This window comes from Rhincodon typus, chromosome 13, assembly GCF_021869965.1.
Source record: "Rhincodon typus isolate 14 chromosome 13, sRhiTyp1.1, whole genome shotgun sequence".
Taxonomy (NCBI): domain Eukaryota; kingdom Metazoa; phylum Chordata; class Chondrichthyes; order Orectolobiformes; family Rhincodontidae; genus Rhincodon; species Rhincodon typus.
This window is the reverse complement of record NC_063344.1, coordinates 9,831,641-9,856,947: the sequence shown is the minus strand read 5'-3', so window position 1 is coordinate 9,856,947 and position 25,307 is coordinate 9,831,641. Positions and strand designations below refer to the sequence as shown.

The window sequence follows — 25,307 nt, the reverse complement described above, 5'->3', positions numbered from 1 at the left end:
GATGCCTGTTCTTTAGAATCATGGAATTCCTAAAGCGCAGAAACAGGCCATTCAGCCCACTGAGTCTGCACAACCCTCCAAAGAGCATTCCACCCAGACCCACACCCTATCCCTGTAACCCCACATTTCCCATGGTTAACTCACCCAGCCTGCACATCCCTGTATGATTTAGCATGGCCAATCCACCTAACCGGCACATCTTTGGTCTGTGGGAAGAAACCGGAGCACCCAGAGGAAACCCTCGCAGACACGGGGAGAATGCGCAAACTCCACACAGACAGTTGCCCAAGGCTGGAATCGAACCCGGGTCTCCAGCGCTGTGAGGCAGCAGTGCTAACCCCTGAGCCACCACACCACCCTCTTCACCCCTCTTGCTCTCCCATTACAACCACATTGATAGATGGAGCTAGATAATAGGGATCAAAGGGTATGGACAGAAAGCAGGAATGCTGTATTGAGTTAGATGATCAGGTAGACCAGGCTTGATGGGCTGAATGGCCTACTCCTGTTCCCGTTCTCTGAGTCTCTATGTGAATGTTTCTACGAGGAATGCTTGATGCAAAGATTCTGCTTCGTTGTATGTTAACTCTAAATGGTTTCTTCATGTTATGCACAGAATTTTATTGATGGAGAATAAGGAATGAATTGTTAATTAAAATCTGTTTGGAGACATCTTTCTTTATGGAATTCTTACAGTGGTGGTACATCAGCATTTTAAATGTATTCTGCTATTCAATTACATTGTGATCTCTGCCTTAACTCCATCTATCTCGACTTGCCTGTCAAAAATCTACCAATACCAGTTTTGATTCTTTCAATTGAACTCCCTCCATCCCTTTACTGGGGAGTGAGTTTCTGCTGCTGTTTTTGTGGGGGGAAGAAAATTGTTCTTGATCTGAATAGCCTGGCTGCACCCTAATTTTTTAAAAACTCATCTGTGGGATGTGGGCGTCGCTGGCTGGCCAGCATATGTTACCCATCCCTAGTTGCCCCTTGAGAAGGTGGTGGTAAGCTGCCTTCTTGAACCGCTGCAGTCCTCCTGCTGTGGGTTGACCCACAATGCCCTTAGGGAGGGAATTCCAGGATTTTGACCCAGTGACAGTGAAGGAACGGTGATATATTTCCAAATCAGGTGGGTGGCTTGGAGGGGAACTTGTAAGTGGTGGTGTTCCCATTGTATCTGCTGCCCTTGTCCTTCTAGATGGCTATACTTTGGCTTTGAGGCTATACTCCTTGTTCCAGACTCCAGCACATTACAAAGACGGAGTGTTGATGTGGGAAACATGGTAACCAATTCATTCACAGGAAGGTCACTCAAACAAAAAAAAAGTATTAATGGTGAAAGAACTGTTTTAGTTTGTTCAGGTATAAGACGACAGAGAGAAAGCCTTTTCAAATAGTGCTGTGACATCTTTTAATATACCTGAGAGGATTGATAAGGCTTCTGTTTAAAATCTCAAGCAAAAGACAGTATTCAAGACAGGACAGTCCTTTGTTCTGCAGTGGAGCATCAGAGGAGCTTATGTGCGGAAGTCTCTGAAGTGGGATTGAATCCCCAGCTTTCTGATATCGCAACCCAATGAACCACAGCTCACATTTTGCAGTTACTAGCAGGGAGGTCTGCAAAACACAGACAGCTCCCTCCGTGATGAAAGCCTCTGTTGTATTAATGCTGCAGGTCCGTGGTGGTGCTTCTTGTTGGAGGAGATTGCACTTCCCATTACCTCATGATGCAGCACAGTTAGTTAAAAAAAAGAAAGAGCCATTAGACTTTAAATATCTTGTTCTGCTGTGGCTCTGTAAAGCCCTATGATGTTTGAGCTGCAAGGCTGTCATTTGCCAAAATGAATATGGGGCAATCGAATGTAATAAACTGATTGAAACAGTTGTCATCTCCCCCTTTGTTGTGATACACAGGAACAGCGATAGGCCATTCGGCCCATAAAGGCTGATCTGCCATTTAGCTAGAACGCAGCTTTGACTATAACCATTAATACTCTTGCCTAACAAAATCTTAGCAACTTCCATTTTGGAAGTTTCAAGTAAGCCCCTCCCTCATCACAATGGGAGTCCACAATTTGCTCCGGCCTGTGTGAGAGGCAGCACTTTCTGATGACACCTCCTGAACAGTCTACCTTTAACATTAAGGCTGTGCCTCATTGTTCGATATTTCCCCGTTAGCGGAAATGGTATCTCTGTACCTACCCTGTTAACTCCTTCATTGTCTGAAACACCATGCAATATCTCAGCTGACAGATACTGCCTTTTTGTTTTAAACATTAAAAGCTGGGGAGGAGCGAGTGAATAACTGTTTCAGACATTCTGCACAAACATTTGTACAAAGTCTCCGTTGGTCTCAAGTTGTGACTTGATATTTTGAAGTGCCTGAGGAGGTTGGAGAGTAGGATAGCATGGGCCAGTCAGCCAGAGTTTGCCAGGTTAATGCAGTGTTCATTGTACGCCAGGGCTCATCCAATCCCACAGAGAGCATTTAAAAATGATAATTGTCCCTTTTCCACCCCGCACCCCTGTCATCTGAAAGCATTTCAGATTCCCTTCTCTGTCCTAATAGAAAGCCCCAAGCAGGGGTAATGTCTAAACACAGTGTGGGTGTGACTTCACACAATGGCTTGCTCTGTGTATTCTGCATGACATTTGTAAAATCCAGATGATCAAACCCACGCATGCTCCCACCCTCCCCACGCACACTGCCCCCCAACCATCCTTGCCCCTGTCGAGCTGAAATCATGTTAGTCTGTGGTTAAAAAGAAATCAACTTTAAAACAAGCCTGTTAAATAGTTCCAGAGCACCCCCTTCACAGAAGCATAGCACTATCTGTAAGGTTAATGCAGTGTTCATTGTACACTAGGGCTCGTCCAATCCCACGGACAGCATTTAAAAATGGTAAGATCACAGTACTGCAGTACAGAAGGGAGGCCATTTGGCCTATTGTGACTGTGCTGGCTCTTTGGAAGAGCTGCTTTGATAATTAATCCTTAACTCCTGGAGACCCCAGGACAATCCCAGAGGACTCTAATGAGACACTAACCCTGTGATTCATGTGAGCTAAGTCAGAAGTCACATGACACCAGGTTATAGTCCAACAAGTTTATTTAAGTTAGGTTTCGGAGCGCTGCTCCTTTGTCAGGTCTCCATCAAACAGTGCACTGCAAAAGGAAGATTTTCAATCAGCAGTGCACCTGGACTTTTCAAAATCCCCACAGTGTCTTTGATTGCCAGTTGCCCATAAGCAGGAGAATGAGCCACAATGTTAATGGAGTTGATTGGGTGTCCCAGTAGGAAACTTGACTGGATTCTGACCTCCTTTCTTGTCCATCTCAATCATGTCCCATCTCAATCTGTTCTGTTCTAAGGAAAACAACTCCAGTCTGTCCAATCTCTCTTGTAACTGAAACTCTCCAACCTCATCCTAAAGGCAGCCCATATACTGCATTGAAGACATATCTGGCATGGGGCTTAAACTCTTCAGATACTGTGACAAGAGGGCCACCAACTGAGACACATTTGGCAGAGTAGATGGGAAGGAACTTTTCTCTTTGATGGAGGAATCGATGACTGGGGACATAGATTTAAGGTAAGGGACAGAAGTTTTAGAGGAGATTTGAGGAATTTTTTTCTCCCCAAGAGGGTGGTGGGAAACCTGGAACTCTCTGCCTGTGAGAATGGTACAGGCAGAAACCCTGATTGAAGAAATATTTTGAGGTACACTCATGATACCAAGGCATACAAAGCTATGGGCCAAAAAGATGAGATTAGAGTAGTTAGGTGATTGTTTTTGACCAGTGCCATTTCAGTGGGCTGAAGGGCCGTTTGTTCTGTGCTAGAGAACTCCACAACTCAATGAGGTGTTAAGTGGGAGGCTGTACAGTCACAAAAAGATCGTATTGCACTTAGTTAAAGAAGAACAGGGTCTTTTGAGTTAAAGGAAACAGTTAAATATGGCATTTTGCACCAAGAAGCAAACTGGGAGGTGAATCTCTCAGGTGGCTCCCTCCCTGACTCCCTGATGCCTGTGAAAGGACCCTGTTGTTTAAACAGGCCCTGCCTGCTCAGGTTACAGTTCACTGACACGAAAGGAACAGGAGGCACTGCGGCTGTGATGGGAAGGAGTGCTGCACTGTGTTGTTTTGTATAATTTTTAGCCAGGTTTCCCTTACAGAGAAAATTCAGTCCCTCTGCAGCAAGCCCACTGAGACTCTCTTGCCAGCTTCCCTCTTTGAGGATAAGGTCAAAAATTACACGACATCAGGTTATACTCCAACAGGTTTATTGAACACACAAGCTTTCGGAGCGTTGCCCCTTCCTCAGGAGTAATGAGAGAGGAAGTATCAAGGCACAGAATTTATAAGTAAAAAATCAAGGATGATACAACTGATACGAATGTAGTTAATAACCCTAAAATGACTGGCTGACTCCCTCCTGTTAAATCCTTAATCAGTTAGAAAGGAGATGCAGGTTTCGATTGATTAATATGCAAATCTCCGAATTTCTTTCAAGTCAATGTCCCGAGATTACTAAAGGTTTTATCAATGAATGCAAGAGGTGACATCTCAGGTCGGACAATTCTCCGAGGATAGTCTTTGTGTAGTGAGGTCAGCGTGAACCTGAAAGAGTTTGGGATTCTTTGGAGAGACCTCAGGCAGAGTGAGCAATTGCTTAATTATGGTTCAAGCATGACCCTAAGCCTTCTGTTGTTGTTAATGGATTACCTATACCTGTCCAAGCAAGTTAGATTGTTGCTGCAAACTATAGCAAGTTAGGACAGACCATCCTGCAATCGTGGAATAAGTCTGGCGATTTGTGAAAACTAAGTAGAAGTTCATCGTAAACTGAAAATATGTATATAAAATCACGTTTGGCAGCACTCCGATGAAGGCTATAACATTTCAGAATATCGTGCCCTAACTTACTCACATAGCATCAGGCTGTACTTTTGCTAGACAGCAGGTTTACAATCTGTGGTCTGTCTACTGTAAGCTCTAGGCTTGTTGTCAAGTTCTCTAAAGTTGAATATCATAAAATCTACAAGCAGAGACTTTTCCAAAGCCCCTTTTTTTTATTTGTTGATAATTTACAACTTTCTGAAGTAGGGATTTCGGAAAGAAATCACAGATAATGCTGTCCATACTGAGTATACCTGTGGGGAGACATGTTATGTGTCAGGCCAATGACTTTTCAGCAGAAACTGGGAAAAGTTAGGGAGGTACCAGGTTTTAAGCAGGTGGAGAGGCAGAGAAAATGGAATGGGAGGAAAGAACAAGTGGAAAAGTCTTCAATAGGGTGATAGAAGACAAATTGTTGGCCTTTTCTCGTCTAGGAATTCCTGTGTTCCAAAAGTTCTTGCAAACTGACCCAAGTCAACAATGTGACTTTCTGATTTGGTTTGCTGGGAAGTGTAGACTGTTGGTATGCATGGTCCCTCTTGCAGACTGATTAAAAAGCGCACTAGTGGACTCTTGGCAGTTATTCTCGAATTACTGTTCTGTACCTTGTCACACAATTAAAAGGTCATTAGCTTCAAATATGTTTCACTCTTACTTCTGAATGGTGGGCCACTTACATCACCTCTGTTGAGGTGACCTTGTAACACATGCAAACTTTGTTTGCTTGTCTAACAAGGGTCACTGCATTTCAAACTAACTTCTTGCATGTTTACAAGGATAGAGCCGGAATTTACCAGTTATGAGTATCAGGAAAAATTGAACAGGCTGGGTTTTTTCACTTTCGAAAAGATATGAATAGTTGATGAACTGATAAAGGTCTTTAAGATTATGATAAGTGTTTGATAGAAGACATGCTGAGAACTAGCTATCACCTGTTTGAAGCATGATTGAAGCAATAGTGGAGGTGATGGCCCAGTGGTATTATTGCTAGACCGTTGATCCAGAGACCCAGATAATGTTCTGGGGACCTTGATTCAAATCCCGCCATGGCAGATGGTGGAATTTGAATTCAATAAATATCTGGAATTAAGAATCTAATGATGACCACGAATCCACTGTCGATTGTTGGAAAAACCCATCTGGTTCACTAATGTCCTTTAGGGAAGGAAACTGCCATCCTTACCTGGTCTGGCCTACATGTGACTCCAGACCCACAGCAATGTGGTTGATTCTTAACCACCCTCTGGGCAGTTAGGGATGGGCAGTAAATGCTGGCCTAGCCAGCGATGCCCTTATCCCATGAATGAATAAAGTAGATGCCCAGAGGAGGCAGTGGCATAATGGTCATGTTGCTGGGTTAATAATAGACCCCAGGACTGATTCTCTGAGGGCATGACTTCAAATGCGAGCTTGTGGAATTTAGTCAATAAATCAGGATTATTTAATAAAGGAGCGAGGGTGTATCTTCCCAGGCTCAAGAGTGGGGGTGGGCTATAGCGAGATGAGTGGTAGAATTGAGGGGGATGGGAGATGTTCAGCAAGGCCTAACTCAACATTGAGATCTCCTCGCACAATCTCATTCACTTTTCTCAGATGGTGTGGTGAGATTCTCGCTCGGCAGTGTCAAGGTCCCAACTGATGGTCCTCGTTGCTTGTTGAACGCCTTGTTAACAGCTCAACTCACCGTGGGCTGCGATCTTATCAAACCCGCCGTCCAAACTAGCCACTCGGTTAGGGGTGGGCAACAAAATGCTGGCCCCCAGCGGCACTCATAAGAAAGGAAAACATATCTTCAGGGGAAACTAGATAAACAAACATTCTAGGTGAAAGGATTATTAACAGGAAATGGTGATGGCATTGGATCATGAGGTGTGAGGGGGAAGCATGAACATTGGAACAGCCTGGCTTGGCTGAATGGTCTGTATGTGTGCTGTAATTTCTATATCATTCTATGAACCGTTTCTGAAGGTGCCCAGGTAGCTGCTATCCAAAGCCAGCTCCTGTCTGTAGCAGGGAATCTCCTGCAGCATTGAAGTACTCACTGTGTGGAACAATGCAGGGCCCATCGTTTTAAATAGGCCTGCACTCAATCCGACCTCATTTCCTGGGTATCACATGGTTTGCACACACACGTGATTGGTCCGCATTGCAGGCAAAAGTTACACGGCAGTGGGATGGTCACTTCACGCTCTGCAGGGCTTAATGTGCTTTCCTCCTTTCTCCCCAGTGATGAACCAGCAGCAGATGACGCCAAACACCACTGTACCCCCTCCCGTTGTGCCCTCGCAGAATCCGCGGATGGCCATGATGAATCTATCCAGTGCCATGACGGTGCAGCAGAAGCATCAACAGAAGATGCGTCTCCAACAGATCCAGATGGAAAAGGAGAGGATTAAACATCTGCAACAGGAGCTCATGAGACAGGTAGCTCTTTCTATCCCAGCCCCTTACCCTTGGTATCTCCTCTTTGACATCTTTGCAAATGCCTGAAAGCTAGCTTCCTCCATTGGTTTGGTAGCTAAGTGTATTATATGGAATAAAACCATTAGTGCAGAATTAGACCATTCGGTCCATCAAGTCTGCTCTGCCATTCAATGAGATCATGGCTGATCTGATAATCCTCAACTCCACCTTCCTGCCTTTTTTTCATAACCCCTGACTGGCTTAATGATTAAAAATCTGTCTATCTCAGCCTTTAATATATTGAATGACCCAGCCGCTACAGCCCTCTGTAATAAAGAATTCCACAGACTCATAACCTTCTAACAGAAAAGAATTCTTCTTGTCACTGTCTTAAATTGGGAGCCTGAGATTATGCTATCTTGTCCTAGGTACACCCACAAGAAAACATGACCTATGTTTACCTAAACTGTCAAGCCCTCTAAGAAGCTTGTGCTTTTAAATATTATTACCTCTCATTCTCCTAAACTCCAATGGGTACAGGCCCAACCTGCTCAACGTCTCCTCATAAGGCAGTTCCTACATACTTGGTATCAGCCCAGTGAACCTTCTCTGAACTGCCTCCAATGCTAGTGTATCTTTCCTTAGATAATGGGCCCAAACTGTTCACTGTCTTTGAGTTATGGTCTGACCGGTGCCTTGTATAGTTCAGCAAAACTTCCTGACTTTTGTACACTGTTTAACTTTGAAATAAAGATCAACAGTCTATTTGCCTTTCTTATTTTCTACTAAACATATAAGCTAGTTTTTTGAGATTTTCGCATGAGTACTCCCAAATCTCTCTGTGCTAGGATTTCTGCAGCCTTTCTGCATTTAACTAATATTCAGCTCCTGTATTCTTTGTACCAAGGTGCGTGACCTCACATTTTCCCACATTATATTCCATCTGTCATGTTTTTGCCCATTTGCTTAATCTGTCTGTATTGTCCTGGGCAATATTTGTGTCATCACTTGCCTTCGCACTTATTTTTTGTGTCATTCACAAATTTGGCTATAGTATATTCACTTCCCTCATCCAATTCATAAATAAACATTGTAAATAATTGTGGCCACAGCACTGATCCCTGCGAACTGCATTAATTACAGCTACCCATGTCAAAAATCACCCTCCATCCCAATTTTCTGTCTTCTATTAGTTAGCCAATCCTCTATCCATGGTAATACACTACCTCCAGCACCACTGTGTCTTATCTTATTAAGTAGCCTAACATGAGTTATCTTATCAAAAGCCTTTTGAAAAATCCAAACGTATTACATCTCCTGCTTCCCCTTTATCTAAATTGTTTGTTACCTTCTTCAAGAGTTCTCATAAATTTGTGAACTCCTTTGTCGTTTTTGTAATTTTAATTATAATAACAGATACTAACCTAACTGGCCTAGAGCTGCCTACTTTTTTGTCTCCTACCCTTTTTGACTAAAGGTATTACATTAGCAGTTTTCCAGTCCTCTGATACTTTTTTCAGAATCTAAAGATTCTTGGAAGATCACTATCAATGCATCCGTTATCTCTGTAGTTACTTCCTTCAATGTTCCGAGATGCATCCCTTCAGGAACAGGGGACGTATCCATTTTTAACCCCATTACGCTTCCCGAATAATTTTTTTTTCTCATGATAGTTGGATTTATTTCCTCTCCTCCTATTACCCTTTGATTATTTAGTAATTTTGGAATATTATTGGCGTATTCCACTGTGAAGACTAACACAAAAGGGGACAGCATGGTGGCTCACTGGTAGGCACTGATGCCTCACAGCACCAGGGGCCCAGGTTCAACTCTACCCTCAGCCACTGTCTGTGTGGAGTTTGCACATTCCCCCCATGTGTGCGTTGGTCTCCTCCAGTTTCCTCCTGCAGTCCAAAGATGTGCAGGTTAGGGTGGATTGGCCATGCTAAATTGCCCATAGTGTCCAGGTGAGGTGGGTTAGCCATGGAAAATGCAGGGTTACAGGGATAGGGTAGGTCTGGATAGGGTGCTCTTCCGAGGGTCGGTGTGGACTCAATGGGCTGAATGACCTGATTCCACACTGTAGGGATTTTATCATTCTGCTGTGTAGACATCTGAGATTCCACACACAGCAGTGACCTCTGGAAGCAGAGTTCATTGGGTCCACACACTGTCCTGAGCCCCTCAAACTGTACAAAGTGGCTAGACCAAAGGTAGCAAATGCCCACTGAGAGCTATCGCCTGTCCTCACTTCTGCCCCCTCAGCACCTCATGACCTCCACTCCCAGGATGTCTTCCCCCAAACAACAGCCACTTTTCCCGGCAGTAACCATCCACCTGGGGTCCAGGGATGATGCCATGACAATCTGGCAATAAAATATATTCTGCAGAGCGCCCAGAGGAAACCCAAGCAGACGTTGCAAAATTCACACAGTTAATTGCGGGTCCCTGGTGCTGTGAGACAGCAGTGCGAACCACTGAGCCACCGTACCACCCCAGAAGCAAAAAGTTGAGGGAATGTAGAATTTAAGAGTCTTAGTTGGTGGCAGAACAGGAAAGTCAACCATTCCCAGAGCTTAATTTCTCAGGTGATGGGAAGGGAGTTAGTATCTCCCCAGTGCCTGATGATCTGGCCTCTTTACCACTTTCAGCCTCACATTGCAGGAGGGAAAGATTTCACCCACAGTGAACAGCTACTTTGTTACTTAGTCAAGTGCCCACAAGCGTTAAGAGCTCACTCAAACGAAATCAATGAAATCTGTACTGGGTGGAGGGAGGGGTCCCGAGGAGGAGGTGAGAAATAAATAAAAAGAAAGAAATCTGATTCCATTCGGAACTTCTCCCAGAAAAAAATGTGAACAATATAAAACATGCCTGATCTCAGCCAGTGTGTATAGGAGGCTATATATCTGCTGATGGACTGATGGGGATAACAAGGGAGATCAATTACAATTGACATGTCGACTGCTCATGCTTGTCTGGCCTCATAGTTTAGCCAGGCCCGTGTCGTCTTCAGGGGGAGAGAAATAAAGTTGCTTTTTGTCGACCTTAAATAGGAAAGCCATTTCACAACACACCTGATGGCTATTGGCTGGTAAAGACATTTTGCATTTTTGTCAAAAAAGCCTCAAGAAATCAACAAAAGAGAAACCTCTACTAAAGTGAAATTAATTGATCATAAGATAAAAGGTAAAGTCACCATTGTCTTAATAGACCATAGGGCTGCTCTCTCATTCGAGACAGATGGCCGGGTAGTGGCTTAACCTGAGGGTCACCATACCTCAGGTGAGGGAACTGATTGAGAAGGAGAGTCCTTCATAGAAACCTTGGCCAGTGTGGAAATTGAACCCATGCTGCTGGCATCACTCTGCATTGCAAACCAGCTACCCAAACTAATCAAACCCTGTGTTGAATGTAAAAGTGGGTTGATCTTGATGCTAATATAGAATAGTGAGTAGAATGGGCCTCTATTCTCTGGATGCCTCCATTATCTGCTGAGTCTAGAACTAGGGGGCGTCACCATTTTCAGAGTAAACAGATTGAAGATTGAAATAACGAGACATTTCTTCACTTGGAGGGTTGAGAACCTTTGACATCCCTTCCCTCAACTTGAGATCTCCGCATACTCCACTGTTGAGTCAATTCAAAACTGTTGTCAACATATTTTTGGGCCTTAAGGATATGAAGGGATATAAAGAGAGGGTAGGAAAGAATAGGCAAGATTGAAGATCAGTCATGATCACACCTAGGGGTTGAGCAGGCCAGAGGAGATATGACTTTCTGACTCCTATACTCAATGGTCTGGGCATTGAAGGCAAGCATGCTGACTGCCTTCACAACCACCCTGTCTACTTGTGACACAACTTGGAACGAACTATGTACTTGAACCCCCTAGGTTTCTCTGTTTGCCAACATTACCCAGGGCCTTATCATTAACTGTATAAATGCAATATCTCCATTTTACTCCTTAGCCCACTGGCCCAATTAATCAAGATCCCTTTGTAATCATAGATAACCACGTTCACTGTGCACTCTCCCACCAATATTGGTGTCATCCATAACTTACTAACCATACCTCCTAAATTCTCATCCAAATCATTTATATAAATCACATAGACGGTCTTAACCCTATTTCTGGAAAGGATACTCCCCACTAAGAGAGATCGTTATGATACCTGTCTTGGGAAAACATAAAAGAAATGATCATTTGTAGTGAGGGACGGAGATCAAGATATCAGAGTAGAGAAGCAGGAGCTGAAATCTGAAGCATTGAGAACTAACAGTGGGCACAAAATTGTGCCAATTGGTCACAAAGAGCAAACACATACTTTTGGCTTCTTATTTCCCATTGGTCTCTCGGCCACAATGCTATTACACATACTTTTCTTAAATACTTGAATCACCAATGGCAATTGGATGCTTTGGAAGTGTCTTTATGGGAACAGCTCCATACCACTTTACCTTAGCTATGGGGTAAGGTCAGCATGGAAACTAGAGGCACCTGCTGTATTACTCTAATATAGGGGTTGGTTAGCTCGGTTAGCTGGATGCCCAGTTTGTGATACAGAGCAATACCAGCAGTGTGGGTTCAATTCCTACAGCAGCTGAGGTTAATATGAGGGGCTCTCCTTCTCACACCTGTCCGAGGTGTGGTGACCTGTGGCTTCAACCAGCAGCATTCAGCCCTCTTGAATGGGAGAATAGCCCATGGCCTGGTGACTTTACCTGTCTCTTTTATCTTCATTGTGCTCACTCACCATTGAAATATGTGCAGCAACATTGGACACACCAGAGCAATCTGTGCCTTCAGATCCAGTGAAATGAAGTGTGGCCAAAACTTATCAAAATCCTACTGATTCATATATTTGTGAATGCTTTGTGGTATGGGGCAAGTAGACTGGATACTAATCTCAGTTGGGTTACCAGGCACCGATAGATCATAAAATCCCTATAGTGTGGAAACAGGCCCTTTGGCCCAACAAGCCTAAACCGACCCTCAGAGCACCCCACCCAGACCCATCCCCCTATAAGCCACCTAATCTACACATCCCTAGACACTTTGGGCAATTTAGCATAGATAATCACCTAACCTGCAAATCTTTGGACTGTGGAAGGAAACCAGAGAACCTGGCAGAAACCTACGCAGACACAGGGAGAATGCGCAAACTCCACACAGACAGTCACCCGAGGAGGAATCGAACCTAAGTTCCTGGGACTGTGAGGCAGCAGGCTAACCATTGAGCCACCGTGCTGCAATTACACCTTACATTGAGACACAAAGCAGTTACAGCACTGAAACAGGCCATTCAGCCCATCTAGTCCGTGGTAGTGTTTGTGCTTCACCCAAGCCACCTTCCACCTCTCAATGTCCAACCCTACCAAGATAGATGCTGTTCTTGTCTCCCCCATGTTCTTGTTTAGCAAAGATGCATTTAAGCAGAAACTATTTACCTCATCGTCTCCTTGTGGTGGTGAGTGGGGATTTGGGAATCTCCAATCACTCCTTGCAGTTACAGAAAGTGGGGCAATGCACTATCCCACTTAATCAGTTCACATGAGTGTGGGGTTTATCAGCTCAATGGATGGAATTGTCACCAGTGAGAAATTAGGGAACATCTAACTTCTGTGCAAGAAACTTGTAAATCCAAAAATCTAAATTTTAAAAAAAGGATCTTGTTCTGGCAGATTTCTTTACACTGAAACGTTACACATTAGAACACTCATTCGAAAGATCCAATTTCTCACGTCCATAGGGCTAGACACTTCCCCAGTGCTACCCCTAGAAAAAATATTCTGTGTTTCTCCAGAGTTTGATACTAACTTCTGTCATCCCATGTGTTTTGGAAACTGGGCCTGATTTGTAAGTGGATGCGTTTTGAGCAGGTTATTATCGACGTGCTCTTGTCAGGCTGAGTAATTATTATAGCCAATCTGCATGTAATCAGGTCACACAAACAGCAAATGAGTGAGAGAGACTGGGTAATAATAAAACCAAGAACTACAGGCACTAGAAATCTGAAGCAGAAACAGAAGTTGCTGGAGAAACTCAGCAGGTCTGGCAGTGTCTCTGGAGAGAAAGCAAGAGTCAACGTTTTGGGTCCAGAGACCCTTTCTTTGTCTATTTTTGCCAGCTCTAATTGAAGGAGGAATGATGCCCAGGACATCAAGAAAACTCCCTGCTGTTTTTTTTCAGTAGTGTCAAAGCATTATTTGCATCCAATTCAACAAATGACAATTCCTTTCCTCTAGGGCGAGAGTATGTCTGATGGAATTGAGTTCTTATGTTTGTGATGATCTATCTGCAAATTTTCTGCGGCAAATGTCATATTTTAGCAGTCCTGTTGTGTAGAATTGTCTAATAAGGCCCATATCAGAAATCTAGGCCCAGGAACAAAATATGGAGTCAGTTATGGAATATTTCACCACAGGCATGGTAGGCCGTGAACAGTCTCAGGCTGAGAAAATTGTGGAAGATCTTATGGCAATATTCAAAGAATAATAGGAGATGAATTTCATGTTCTACGTAATAATTATCCTTCCACTGCTGCCACCACCACAACAGGTATCTGGCCTCAGAGATAACCCAGTGTGGAGCTGGAGGAACACAGCAGGCCAGGCAGCATCAGAGGAGCAGGAAAGCTGATGTTTCAGGTCAGGACCCTTTTTCTGAAGAAGATTCCTGACCCGAAATGTCAGCTTTCCTATTCCTCTGACACTGCCTGGCCTGCTGTGTCCCTCCAGCTCCACACTGGGTTATGTCTGACTCCAGCATCTGCAGTTCTTGCTATCTGGCCTCATTCAATATTTGTTGGATCTTGCTATGTTGGCTGTTGCATTTGCCTATGTAGTCATAATGACCATGATTCAGATTCATTGATTGTCAAGCACTTTGGATATCCTGAGAATGTGGAAGGTACGATCCGAATGCAAGTTTTTTTTCTGTCAATTGTGGCTCAGTAGTAGCTCTTCCATCTCTGGGTCTGAGATTGTGCCTTTAATCTCAGTGCCTTATCCTTGATTATTAAACACCAGTGCGGTACTCAGAGGTTCTGACCTTTGCACAAGACATCAAACTCAGGCCTTGACTGCTATCTCAAGTTTACACTACAGAATACATTTGTTCACATCAAAGAAGTGGCACAGGGTTATTTTAAACAAGATTCAGAAAGTCTCTGTCCTGGCCAAAACTTATCCCTCAAACCAGGCAACATGATCATTTACAATAAAAAGAGAAAACTTTGGAAATACCTAACATGTCTGGCACCATCTGTGTGATGTGGAGGTGCTGGTGTTGGACTGGGGTGGACAAAGTCAGAAGTCACACGATACCAGGTTATAGTCCAACAGGGTTTATTTGAAATCACAACCGCTCCACCTGACAAAGGGGCAGTGCTTCGAAAGCTTGCGATTTCAAATAAAGCTGTTGGACCATAACCTGGTGACTTCTGACCTTGACCATCTGTGTGGAGATACTTTGACGTTTCAGGTCAATGACCAGAATGTTGTAACGAAAGGTGTCTGAAGGGTTAATTCTGTTAATCTTTCCTCAGAAGCTGCTAGACCTGCTGATTATTTGAGTACTGCCTTTTGTATTTATTTCCCATTTCCAGCATCCGCAGCTTTTATATTAACAATATGATCATTTATCTCCTTGCTTGTTGTGTGAGCTTTGTGTGTGCAAATTGGCTGCTGCATTCCCTACACTACAAAAGTGCTTTTGGATCTCTTACAGTCATGAAGGCTGCTATATAAATCAAATAAGTTCTTCTTATCTCAATGACCTCTGCACCTATACACACAGTACACAATTCCAGCAGGGAATCATAGAACATCTAAGCATCTCTTTCTTCAACAAATCTGTTGTGAAATGGCCAGTAAAATAGGATGGCAATGGGCTCATTTGAGAGGAGAGATTCTTCGTGATTCTAATGGTCAGCGTTGGGCAGACAACGTGGACCAGTTAGTTAAATCCAGCAAATCTATAAGCTCAGAGATAGTAAGAACTGCCGATGCTAGAGTCAGTGTGGAGCTGGAGGAACACAGCAGGCCAGGCAGCATCAGAGGAGCAGGAAAGTTGACGGTAAATAGCTTCAGCTAGACATGCCTGCATGTTGCAATATTGTAACCCCTACTGGGGATAGGTGGGGAGTTGGTGGAATGGATAGAGGAGTGTGGGGGTGGGGGCGATGGGTTAAAACAGGAGTATGACTGATTAAAGAAAGGAGAGAACACCATTTCGGATCTTTGCTGCTGTCTTCATTCTGGTTGCCAGAAGAAAATGCTGATGAAAGGTGTTTCACTGTGACAGCAGGAAGCAGAGCTCAGGCTTGCGAGAGGGGCTTTTTTTTATTTGTTTTCCACATAGAGATCCTTGGTTGAAGTATGAGCAGGCCTTAAACAACAGCTACCCCTTCGTCCTGTTCCTGTGTATTCCCGAGGGGGATATAGCTGCACGGATGTGGGAGCTAATTCCCGCAGAAGTCTCGGTAGTGATCCAGCTTTCTTTCTGAAGAGCCAAGGAATTGGTAGGCTGTTCCTCTTCCAAAAAGTTCAAGTGTTTAAAGCGGGTTGAAAAATACATTTCTTAAAAAAAAATTGTGATTACAATTAGTTCATTCAATGTCTCAGCAATCACAGATTTTCCAGACAGCAGGCTTCCTACTTCCTTTTCCATCAGGCACCTCTTTGTGTCAACTGTCTCAAAGTGTAATTCTTAGAATCACAGTCCCTGTATCAATGTCTTCCACTTTCTTCCACAAACTGCATGCAATTCTCGATGTTATGTAGGGAGTGTCACCTTTTGGGGTGACTCCGAAAGATTACACAGTTTATGGATCTCTGGTGACATACAAGGCATGTAGCTGACATAGCATGCCACAGACACAGAGAGTGCTGATTCATCCCCCCTGACGTAGAAAATATCCAATCTTAAATCAATAAAAACAACAGAAATAAACTGGAAATCTCAAATCGGAACCAAAAGTACCAGTAATACAAAGAACGTCAGTCAGAAGAACAAAGTTGTGTTTACCGAGATAAACAAATATATGAACAAGGAACAAGAGTCGGCCACTCGGCCCCTTCAAGCCTGCTACCCCATTTAACAAGACTCTGGTTTGATTTTAATCTCAACTCTACATTCCTGCACATTTCCAATAATCTTTCATCCCCTTTATCAAGAATCTATCTACCTCTGTCTTAAAAATATATACAGTTGTTGCATCCACTGCCTTTTGAGGAACTCAAAAAACTCATAATCTTTGAGAGGGAAAAAATGTTTTCTTTTTTCTGTCTTAAATGAAAGAGTTGGAGAAACTCAGCAGGTCTGGCAGCATCTGTGGAGAGAGAAAAACAGAGCTAAGGTTAGGAGCCCAAAATGACTGTTCTTTGGAAATTTGGCAATCACCTTCTGCCGTGCCAAGGCATGCCCATGTGCTTTACAGCTAAAGTACACTCGAGTGGCCACTTTGGAATGTAGGTAGCCATTTTTAAACATGGCTGTGTTTGTTCTGAACTCTGTCATCACTTGGAGGGAAGCTGGTGAGAAATTCAGTAAATCAAACATGAAAGTAAAGAAACTGCAAACACAGGGAATCCGAAAGAAAAACATAAATATGCTGCCAGTCTGTCTGCCTCCATGATGTTATGGATATAGCCTGCTGTGTGTAGAGATTTTTTCCTCTATTCACTCGTGAGCTCTGGGCATTGCTGGCTGGGCCAGTATTTATTGCCCGTCCTTAGTTGCCCTGGAGAAGGTAGTGGTGAGCTGCCATCTTGAACCACTGCAACCCATGTTCTGACTGGTAGACCCACAATGCCAACCAGTTGCCACCCTTCCTTGATTCTAAAGGTTAATCTTTAGGATATGGCCAAAAACATCCCAGAGAAACAATATAGAAGGGGTGTTAAATAAAGTCTTTTTTAATGTCTGATTATTTTCAGAGTAATGGCTATGAATGTTCTAATAATTGGTGGGTGGGAAATGGCTGTTTGCATGGGCACTTGGACAATGGGTGATCATGTGAAGTGATTGCCAGGCACAGTCTACACAGCATTGGCAAACGCAGACCCATAATTGAAACATTTTAGCTTGTCTTTCTAATCTTTAGGTAAAAACAACCTGCTCTGTATTTGCACCAACTTCTGTCCTGGGCTAAAAGGGGAAAGAAATTGCCCGCAACTAATAGGTACTCAGATCCCTCCAAAATCTGACTGCATTATTGGGAGGCCATGGCCTAGTTGCATTCATAGAATCACAGGATCCCTACAGAGTAGAAAGAGGTGATGGCCTAGTGGTATTATTGCTGGACTGTTAATCCAGAGACCTAGATAATGTTCTGGGGACTTGCGTTCAAATCCCACCATGGCAGATGGTGGAATTTGAATTCAATAAAATATCTGGAATTGAGAATCTAGTAATGACCATGAATCCATTGTCGATTGTCAGGAAAAACCCATCTATTTCACTCATATCCCCTAGGGAAGGAAACTGCTATCCTGACCTACACGTGATTCCAGTCCCACAGCAATGTGGTTGAATTTTAACTGCCCCCTGGGCAATTAGGGATGGGCAATAAATGCTAGTCCTGCCAGTGACACACGCATCCTGCGAATGATTTAAAAAGAAATCACTTCCGTTGAGTTGAACAGATAGCTGAATCCCACCATCAGTTTTCCAAACAGGTGCAAAGTTTAATATCAGTCCCTGTACCACCAGAGGCGTAATCACAGGTTATTAATACTGAACAGCGAAGAGATAGGGAACATCATACAAGATTAGAAACTCTGCGATTAAAAATGTTTGGTGGCACTGTAACTTTGGGATGTTTATGCATGTGCGTGCGTTTGTCTGTCCATTTCAAGACATGTCATCTTTGTCTTTTTTAAGCTGTCTGACTGAGACATCTGTAAGTAGCAAGCGTGGCTTGTTCTTATGTAAGGGGGCATTCTATTTTCTTTAGGGAAAGCACTTGGTTACAGCCTTTGTGTTTCTTTCAGGAGAAGGCACTGTACAATCAGATTCCCAATCAGATTCCAATTGAATCAGATAACATCTCCACAGCCCAGAATGCAGTCTCTACACCGACCATGACACAGGAGATGCATGCCATTACAAACAATGGCTCCGATCCCTTCCTCAGCAGGTAAGCTTTCTTTCAATTTACACGACAGGAATGCCTGAATTAGCCGAGACCCAGCTTGCTTTTATTTCAGAGACTTTGATTTAGTGCCATGTTAATAACAGCGTTCCCTTTCTCCCTCACCTCCCCACCCGCCCTGCCACCATCACCGCCATTCCCTGCTGGCATTCATACACAGTGGACCATATCACTCACGGCAGGCAAGTGCAGACAGTGGCTTAGGATTAGGAAGAACACCTGAAGATTTTCTGGGTCATGTGGAAGAAATGGATACAGGTGAATTCAGCCTCATTGTCTTTCTATCTTTCTTATATAATACTGAACTTTGCAGATGTATGATAGATTAATACCACTGAGCCTTAATCGTGTAATTGGTTTAAGATTTGTTGTAAAGTACACATTTAGAAATTCCCATAATGTATGAATCTAACTCCAAGCAACTTGATGTAAGCTCAAAGAGAAGTCACTCTAACATAGGCTGAATATCTCTATTTGAGGTGGTTACATTGTATTTGGCATGGTAGGTACTTACAAATCCAAAGTTTGCACCAGAATCCTTATCATTTTTAATGATTTAACTCATTAAAAGTCTATACAATGGGAAATGTTGTGTAGAGATCTGTGAAAGTCAATGGTAAGTAGGTTGGCCTAAGGTCATTTTCTGTTGTGGAAGTGCATGGGGATTAGTTTGATTAGTTGCATGTTTTGGTCCACAGACCTTTCAATTTGGGCAGACCACTTATCAACCGAATCATTGGACAAGTTAGAGGCTGGAAAGAAGCGAATCTTTTGCGCCAGCCTCAGGATATCCCAACATGCCCCACAACAAATCTGTGGAATTCCCTATCCAGTGAAGCAGTTGGGACTGCTCCGTTGAATGTTTTTAAGGCAAAGATTGATAGATTTTTGAACAGTGAAGGAATTAAGGGTAAAGGTGAGCAAACAAATAAGTGGAGCTGAGTCCATGAAAAGATCAACCATGATCTTACTGAATGGCGGAGCTGGCTGGATGGGCCAAATGGCCTACTCCTGCTCCTAGTTCTTATGTTACACAGACCCAGGTCTTTGGTAGAAGTTTGTTATTTCTTAAGGTGGACTTGTTCGGGTTGTCATGGTTGTGCCACTGTTTGAAGTGTTAGATTTTGATGGAGCTCCATCTAAGCCCTTTGCTTTGTCTGCAGGAGACATGGGGCAGACCGCTATGACAGCAAATCAGCCCAGTCGCTTCCCTGATTTCCTGGACTCCCTGCCTGGAACCAATGTGGATCTGGGGACTCTGGAAGGCGAGGATCTGATGCCAAGCCTGCAGGAGCCCTTCGGGTCAGACATCTTGCCCGATGTGGAGTCTAGCCTCAATCCGAAAGAGACTTTCCTCACTTGGTTGTAAGCACTCGAGGAAGAAGGAAGGAAAGAAAGAAAACAAAAATAAAAATCGAGACAAAAGTTACCTTTTCTGCTTGGATCAGAGGCAGATTGCCTCAAGTAGCGCTTTTTTGTTTGCCTGATGACTCTTACACTCCCCTGACACCCCAAAGTGGTATATGCTTGTCATTTAAGTAAAGAAAAGGTGGCTAGCAGAACTTTATATGAACTATATTCTTGAACTATTTCAATTTCTTTGACCTTCCATGTATTCATGGGGTTAATTGCTAGTAGAAGATCAAAGATTTCACTGCTTATCCTATTTTGCATGGCAAATCGGATGATTTCTTGGTCCATTATTATTAATATTATATTCTTAGCAGCCAAAAGGAAGATGAAAATGAACCAAAGAGACTGGCCACTCGTGTTTATTTGTGTGTGTAATAGCACATGACTGGAGTCTGTTTGGTTCAAATTTGAAAGCAACACATTGGGGAAGGTGGGGCTGAAGGGGGGGATGTTGTTAATCAAATAGTTGTGGTGACATTTTATCAGCAAAATGGAAGTGATACCAAACACTTACCGGCTATTTAATACAAACAGAGCTTTAAAATTTGTTTGTACTGTTCTAGATCAAAATGTACAAAGAATGTCCAGGCTTGGAGTTTTGTCACCGTGGCAATGATTAGTCGCCATTTGCACATAGGGGAACTATTGTACTCTTAGTGGCTCGTGCTGCAGTTCTGTATTACTCAATTACATGCTATTACTTAATTCTCATGGCCTAGGTGCCCATATTGGCAGCAAAGGCGGATGCAGGTCTGCCACATTCCCATGGCATTCCTTTCTCTGCTAAATTTAACAGAATTGCTAAACCATTTAAAGCAAACAGCTTTTAGTGACTCTGTCCAAATAGCGGTCAGGGGAACGTGTAATGGGTCCCTGAATATCATCACAGCCATTAGCTTCTAAACTCATATCTTTCAAAGGCTTTGAGATTATAACGTAGATAAATATAACTGTATACCCTCATAGTTTGATATGTTACAATGTTATGTTCTGTAAAAATAGATTTTGCAAACAAAAAAAAACTACCACATTTTTATTGAGTGGCTACTTAGTTCTTTTTTTTAAAAAAACCTTTTTTTTTTAATTATTATCATATTGAAACTTGGATTTTAGATTTTTATCATGTCAAGTACTCAAATTGTTATACTTTAAAAAGAAAGTGACAATATCCTTTCTTTTCTGTTGGTAATCAGGTGAGAATTTGGAGTAATGGAAGTGGTAAGGTTGCAATGGATTGGGGTGGGTCAAGTTCAGGGTGGAATGAGTTGGCTTGTGCAAGGTAGGAGTGGAAAGGGAATGATGCAAAATGCTGTACTGAAGGGCCATAGAAGGATGCCCCTATTGTAACATAGTGCTTGATGGACAGTACACAGGAAGCTGCCCGATTCCATTTGATGAACAAGTAACTCCTTTCCCACAGATAGAGACAGCACCACATGCAATTCACAGAGATGGCAGGGGAGAGGAATGCTGACCCGAAAGTAAATGAAATTTCGGCAAACATTAATCAATGATTGAAATGATAAAAGGTGAGGTTAGACATGATAGTGCAGCCTGTGCTCTGTAAATGTGGCAAGTGGCAGCGCTGGATGGATAGAATGACATTAAATGTCTGTGCCCATTTTGTTGGCTGCTCTTTCTCTGGATTCAGATGGGCGTTCCAGCATTCAGGTTCGGTGCCAGCTTTGGGTCTGGAGTTTACAGGCACCATCTGGAACACCCCCCACCCGTCATCCCTTCATTTAGACAAACAAAACACATCGATGAGCGGTTTCAGAAAGGTTTTGGTAATGGGAAAAGTAGAACAGATGTTGATGCAGAATTGGATGAGAGAAATGATGAGCTTCATTCCCCCACAAGCCTCTATACTTAGATCCAGTTAATTCTTGAGGCTTGTACGTGGGTCTGACTCCCTGGAACAGCCAACACTCTTGTGAATAAATGAGATATATAAGCATAAAATGTTTCCTAATGTGTGAAGGGGCATCAGGTGACTGAGTGCTTGTCCCTGCTGAAATATCATATCGTGCACTTGCTGTTTGCTCAAGATTCTCTTGCCCTGATTGTGTGTGTTTTTAGAATGTGGAGAGAGTGCTGTGTGTCAGGAGCCCATTACAGTTGTGAAGGCTTTGAGTCATAGAGCAAGGAGAAAGAGCAGTGGCCATTGGTAAAAGTAACACTGATGGTAGGAGGTCTACTCTGGACACTCACTTCATTGTACCTGGTGGAGGACAGATAGTGGTGCATGGCCTGAAAGGGAGTAAAAATAATTCAGAATAAGCAAACTCTCCTCATTTCTTTAATATCATTTTTAATTTATCAACATCCTTCAGAGTTGGGGAGGCCTCTCCTTGTGGAATTGGCACCGGTCTGGTTTTGTTTATTTTCAAAGCTCGGAATCTTAATGTGAGTTGAATGAATTGCACTTTTAGCCCTTATTCATTGAGCATTTTCCATTTTGGCCAGAATTCACACAAACCCACTGACTTTTTTTGGCTCCTTCACCAAAACCTTTGCTCATGCTACATCGATAACATCGCATACTCAAACACGGGTTGTGAGAAGGATCTTTGTAATAGTTACTCAGAGACTGAGCCACTGAGGGAGTGGTGTCAACAACAAAAACAAAGTTGCTGGAAAAGCTCAGCAGGTCTGGCAGCGTCTGTGAAGAGAAATCAGAGTTAACGTTTCGGGTCCTTCCTCAGAGGGAGTAGTGTCACTTGAGGTAGCCCTTGCCTTCAAAATCTGCCTTGACCTCCTGGCTTGTGGTAGCCGGTCAAAGGAATTGTCATTTATCCAAAAGGTTTGTCTGCAGTGGCCATGACTTCACACCTAGTTTAGTGAATGGAGTGCGATATTTATCACAGACAAAATCATTGCACCGTCTATATGGATAATGAGGAACTGCATGGAGGGGTAGATTTGGAAAATAGGAATGCACAAGGGAACAGATGAGAAAGCTGGAATAATAACAGCATTTTAAATATTGGAGGACCTGCAGAAGAAGTACAGCTTGAATGCCACTCAGGCAAGGTTTTCTTGCATGTAGGCATTCAAGCCTGTGTGAACCTCTTCAGCTTTATGGAATAATTACTTAAAACGTGTTACTTCTAGTACAGTATGAACCTTTCCATAGATAGCTTGATCTATTCATACAGTGTGAAAGTGTATCATGTATGTGTCCTTATGTTTTGAATCTGGGTTATTTTGTACTGAAATGTATTGAGCATTGCATATAGCAGGGTATGCATACAGATTGTATGTAAACAGTTCCGGTTTAAATCCTTGAAGTCTTGTACAACAAGCTTTTAAAAAAAAAATAAATATAATTGGATTTTATCTTTTATGATTGTCTTGTTCTTATTTTTGCTGCTCTGGGTGAAAATCTTCCTTTCAAGACCATGATTTTGCCCCATTGTCACCTTCTCTAATTCCGCTCATGTCTTAAGAGATAACAAGAACTGCAGATGCTGGAGTCAGAGATAACACCGTGTGGAGCTGGAGGAACACAGCAGGACTGATGAAAGGTGTAAACCTGAAACATTGACTTTCCTGCTCCTCTGATGCTGCCTGACCTGATATGTTCCTCCAGCTCCACACTGTATTGACTCTGATCATGTCTTGCCCTCTGAGCCAGTTTGTTCTGTCCGTGCTAAGTCATAAGATTATGCGGTAGAATCTACCTGTGGAGATTTGAGTGCCAAATTAATTACAAATGAAATGCTGCACTGTCAGACATGGCATCTTTCAGTTAGAATGTCAAATAGAGGCCCCTTCCCCTTTCCGCTGAACGTAAAGTATTGCGTGGCGCTATTTTTAAGAGGGACAAGGGAGTCCTGACCAATATTTTTCTCAGGGTGTGGGAGACCAAAACTAGAGGGCATAGGTCTAAGGTGAGAAGAGAAAGATTTAAAAGGGACCTAAGGAGCAACTTTTTCACACAGAGGGTGGTGTGTGTATGGAATGAGCTGCCAAAAGATGCGGTGGAGGTTGGTACAATTACAACATTTAAAAGGCATCTGGGATGGGCACACGAATAGGAAGGGTTTAGAGGGATATGGGCCAAATGCTGGCAAATGGGACTAGATTAATTTAGGATATCTGGTCGGCATGGACGATTTGACCTAAGGGTCTGTTTCCTTGCTGTACATCTCTAGGGCTCTAATATTAATTACTCCACCAGCACCTACATCAGGTTATCTGATCCCTCAATGCTGCTGTGGGAGTTTATGATGTGTAAATTGACTGTTGTGTGTTTCTTACATTGCAACAGTCTCCTTGTTTGTGAAGAAGTGTGGGATGCTCTGAGGCCATGAAAGGCGCTACAAAAATGCAAGTCTTTAAAATTTCAGCTTCTTGTGTGTCTCTGCACTCACGGGTATAGCCGCAATGACAGAGCCTCCAGTCATCACCAGGGCTAGCATCCTCTTCTTTCAACCTAGTCTACTGTGTGACTCCCTCCTCTACTTCAAAAGAACTGTCAGAAGAAAACAAAACATCTCTCTGAGCAGCACAGTGTGGAGCTGGAGGAGCGCAACAGGCCAGGCAGCATCAGAGGAACAGGAAAGTTGACGTTTTGGGTCGAGACCCTTCTTCAGAACCTGAAGCATCAACTTTCCTGCTCCTCTGATGCTGCCTGGCCTGCTGTGTTCCTCCAGCTCCACACTGTGTTATCTCTCTAACAAAGATTTGGATTGTGGGTTTGAAGAGTTTGAGGTGCTTAGGAACACTGTTTAAGAAAGGTGGGGGTGAATTTGCAGCCACCTATAATAGTCCGACTAGATAGAAGGAGGTTTTGAGGTCCCAGAGGAAATGTCTTCCTACTCCTCCTGGTCCACAAGCAGTGCTGGAAAGTATTTTTGAATCAACCTGTTCAGAGGTGTCATTGTACACCTTTATAGCAGTTGGGACTTGAACCCAAACCTCTTGGTCCAGGGGTATGGAAACTATCACTGCACCACCCTTGCAAACACTGCTGGATCCATGCAATCCTGAGCCCCTTCAGCTGTGTCAGGCTTTTCCTGAATCCTGGGAAATCCTGTCATAAAATCCCAACAGTACAGAAAGAGGCCATTTGGCCCATTGTGTCTGTACCAACCCCTCAAAGAAAGGTACCACGCTATCCCTGCGTTTACCATGGCTAATCCACCCAACCTGCACATCCGTGGACATTACCAGGCAATTTTAGCATGGCCAATGCACCCAATTTACGTATCTTTGGACAATGGGAGGAAACCAGAGCATCCAGAGGAAACCCAAACAGACGTGGGGAGAATGTGCAAACTCCACACAGATCAAGATTTGGGCCAAGGTTGGAATCGAACTTGGGTCTCTGGCACTGGCAGGCAGTAGTGCTGTCCACTGAGACACCATCCTTAGGTGTGGTATCAAAAAATCTTTCTTTCTTTCTTTCTACCCTAAGTGCTA

General features: G+C 43.3%; 1 protein-coding gene across 1 annotated transcript in view; it reads left to right on the top strand.

The window, feature by feature from the left end:
* The window catches only part of wwtr1 (WW domain containing transcription regulator 1), a 31,052-nt gene extending 7,828 nt beyond the window's left edge, over positions 1 to 23,224 (top strand). Inside the window, exons 2-5 of the mRNA XM_048604587.1 lie at positions 7,133 to 7,329; positions 18,307 to 18,452; positions 18,628 to 18,725; positions 19,631 to 23,224. Of these exons, the coding sequence (XP_048460544.1) occupies positions 7,133 to 7,329; positions 18,307 to 18,452; positions 18,628 to 18,725; positions 19,631 to 19,836 (647 nt within the window). The 3' untranslated portion in view covers positions 19,837 to 23,224. The remainder of the gene's footprint in view (positions 1 to 7,132; positions 7,330 to 18,306; positions 18,453 to 18,627; positions 18,726 to 19,630) is intronic.
* Positions 23,225 to 25,307: the final 2,083 nt, after the last annotated feature.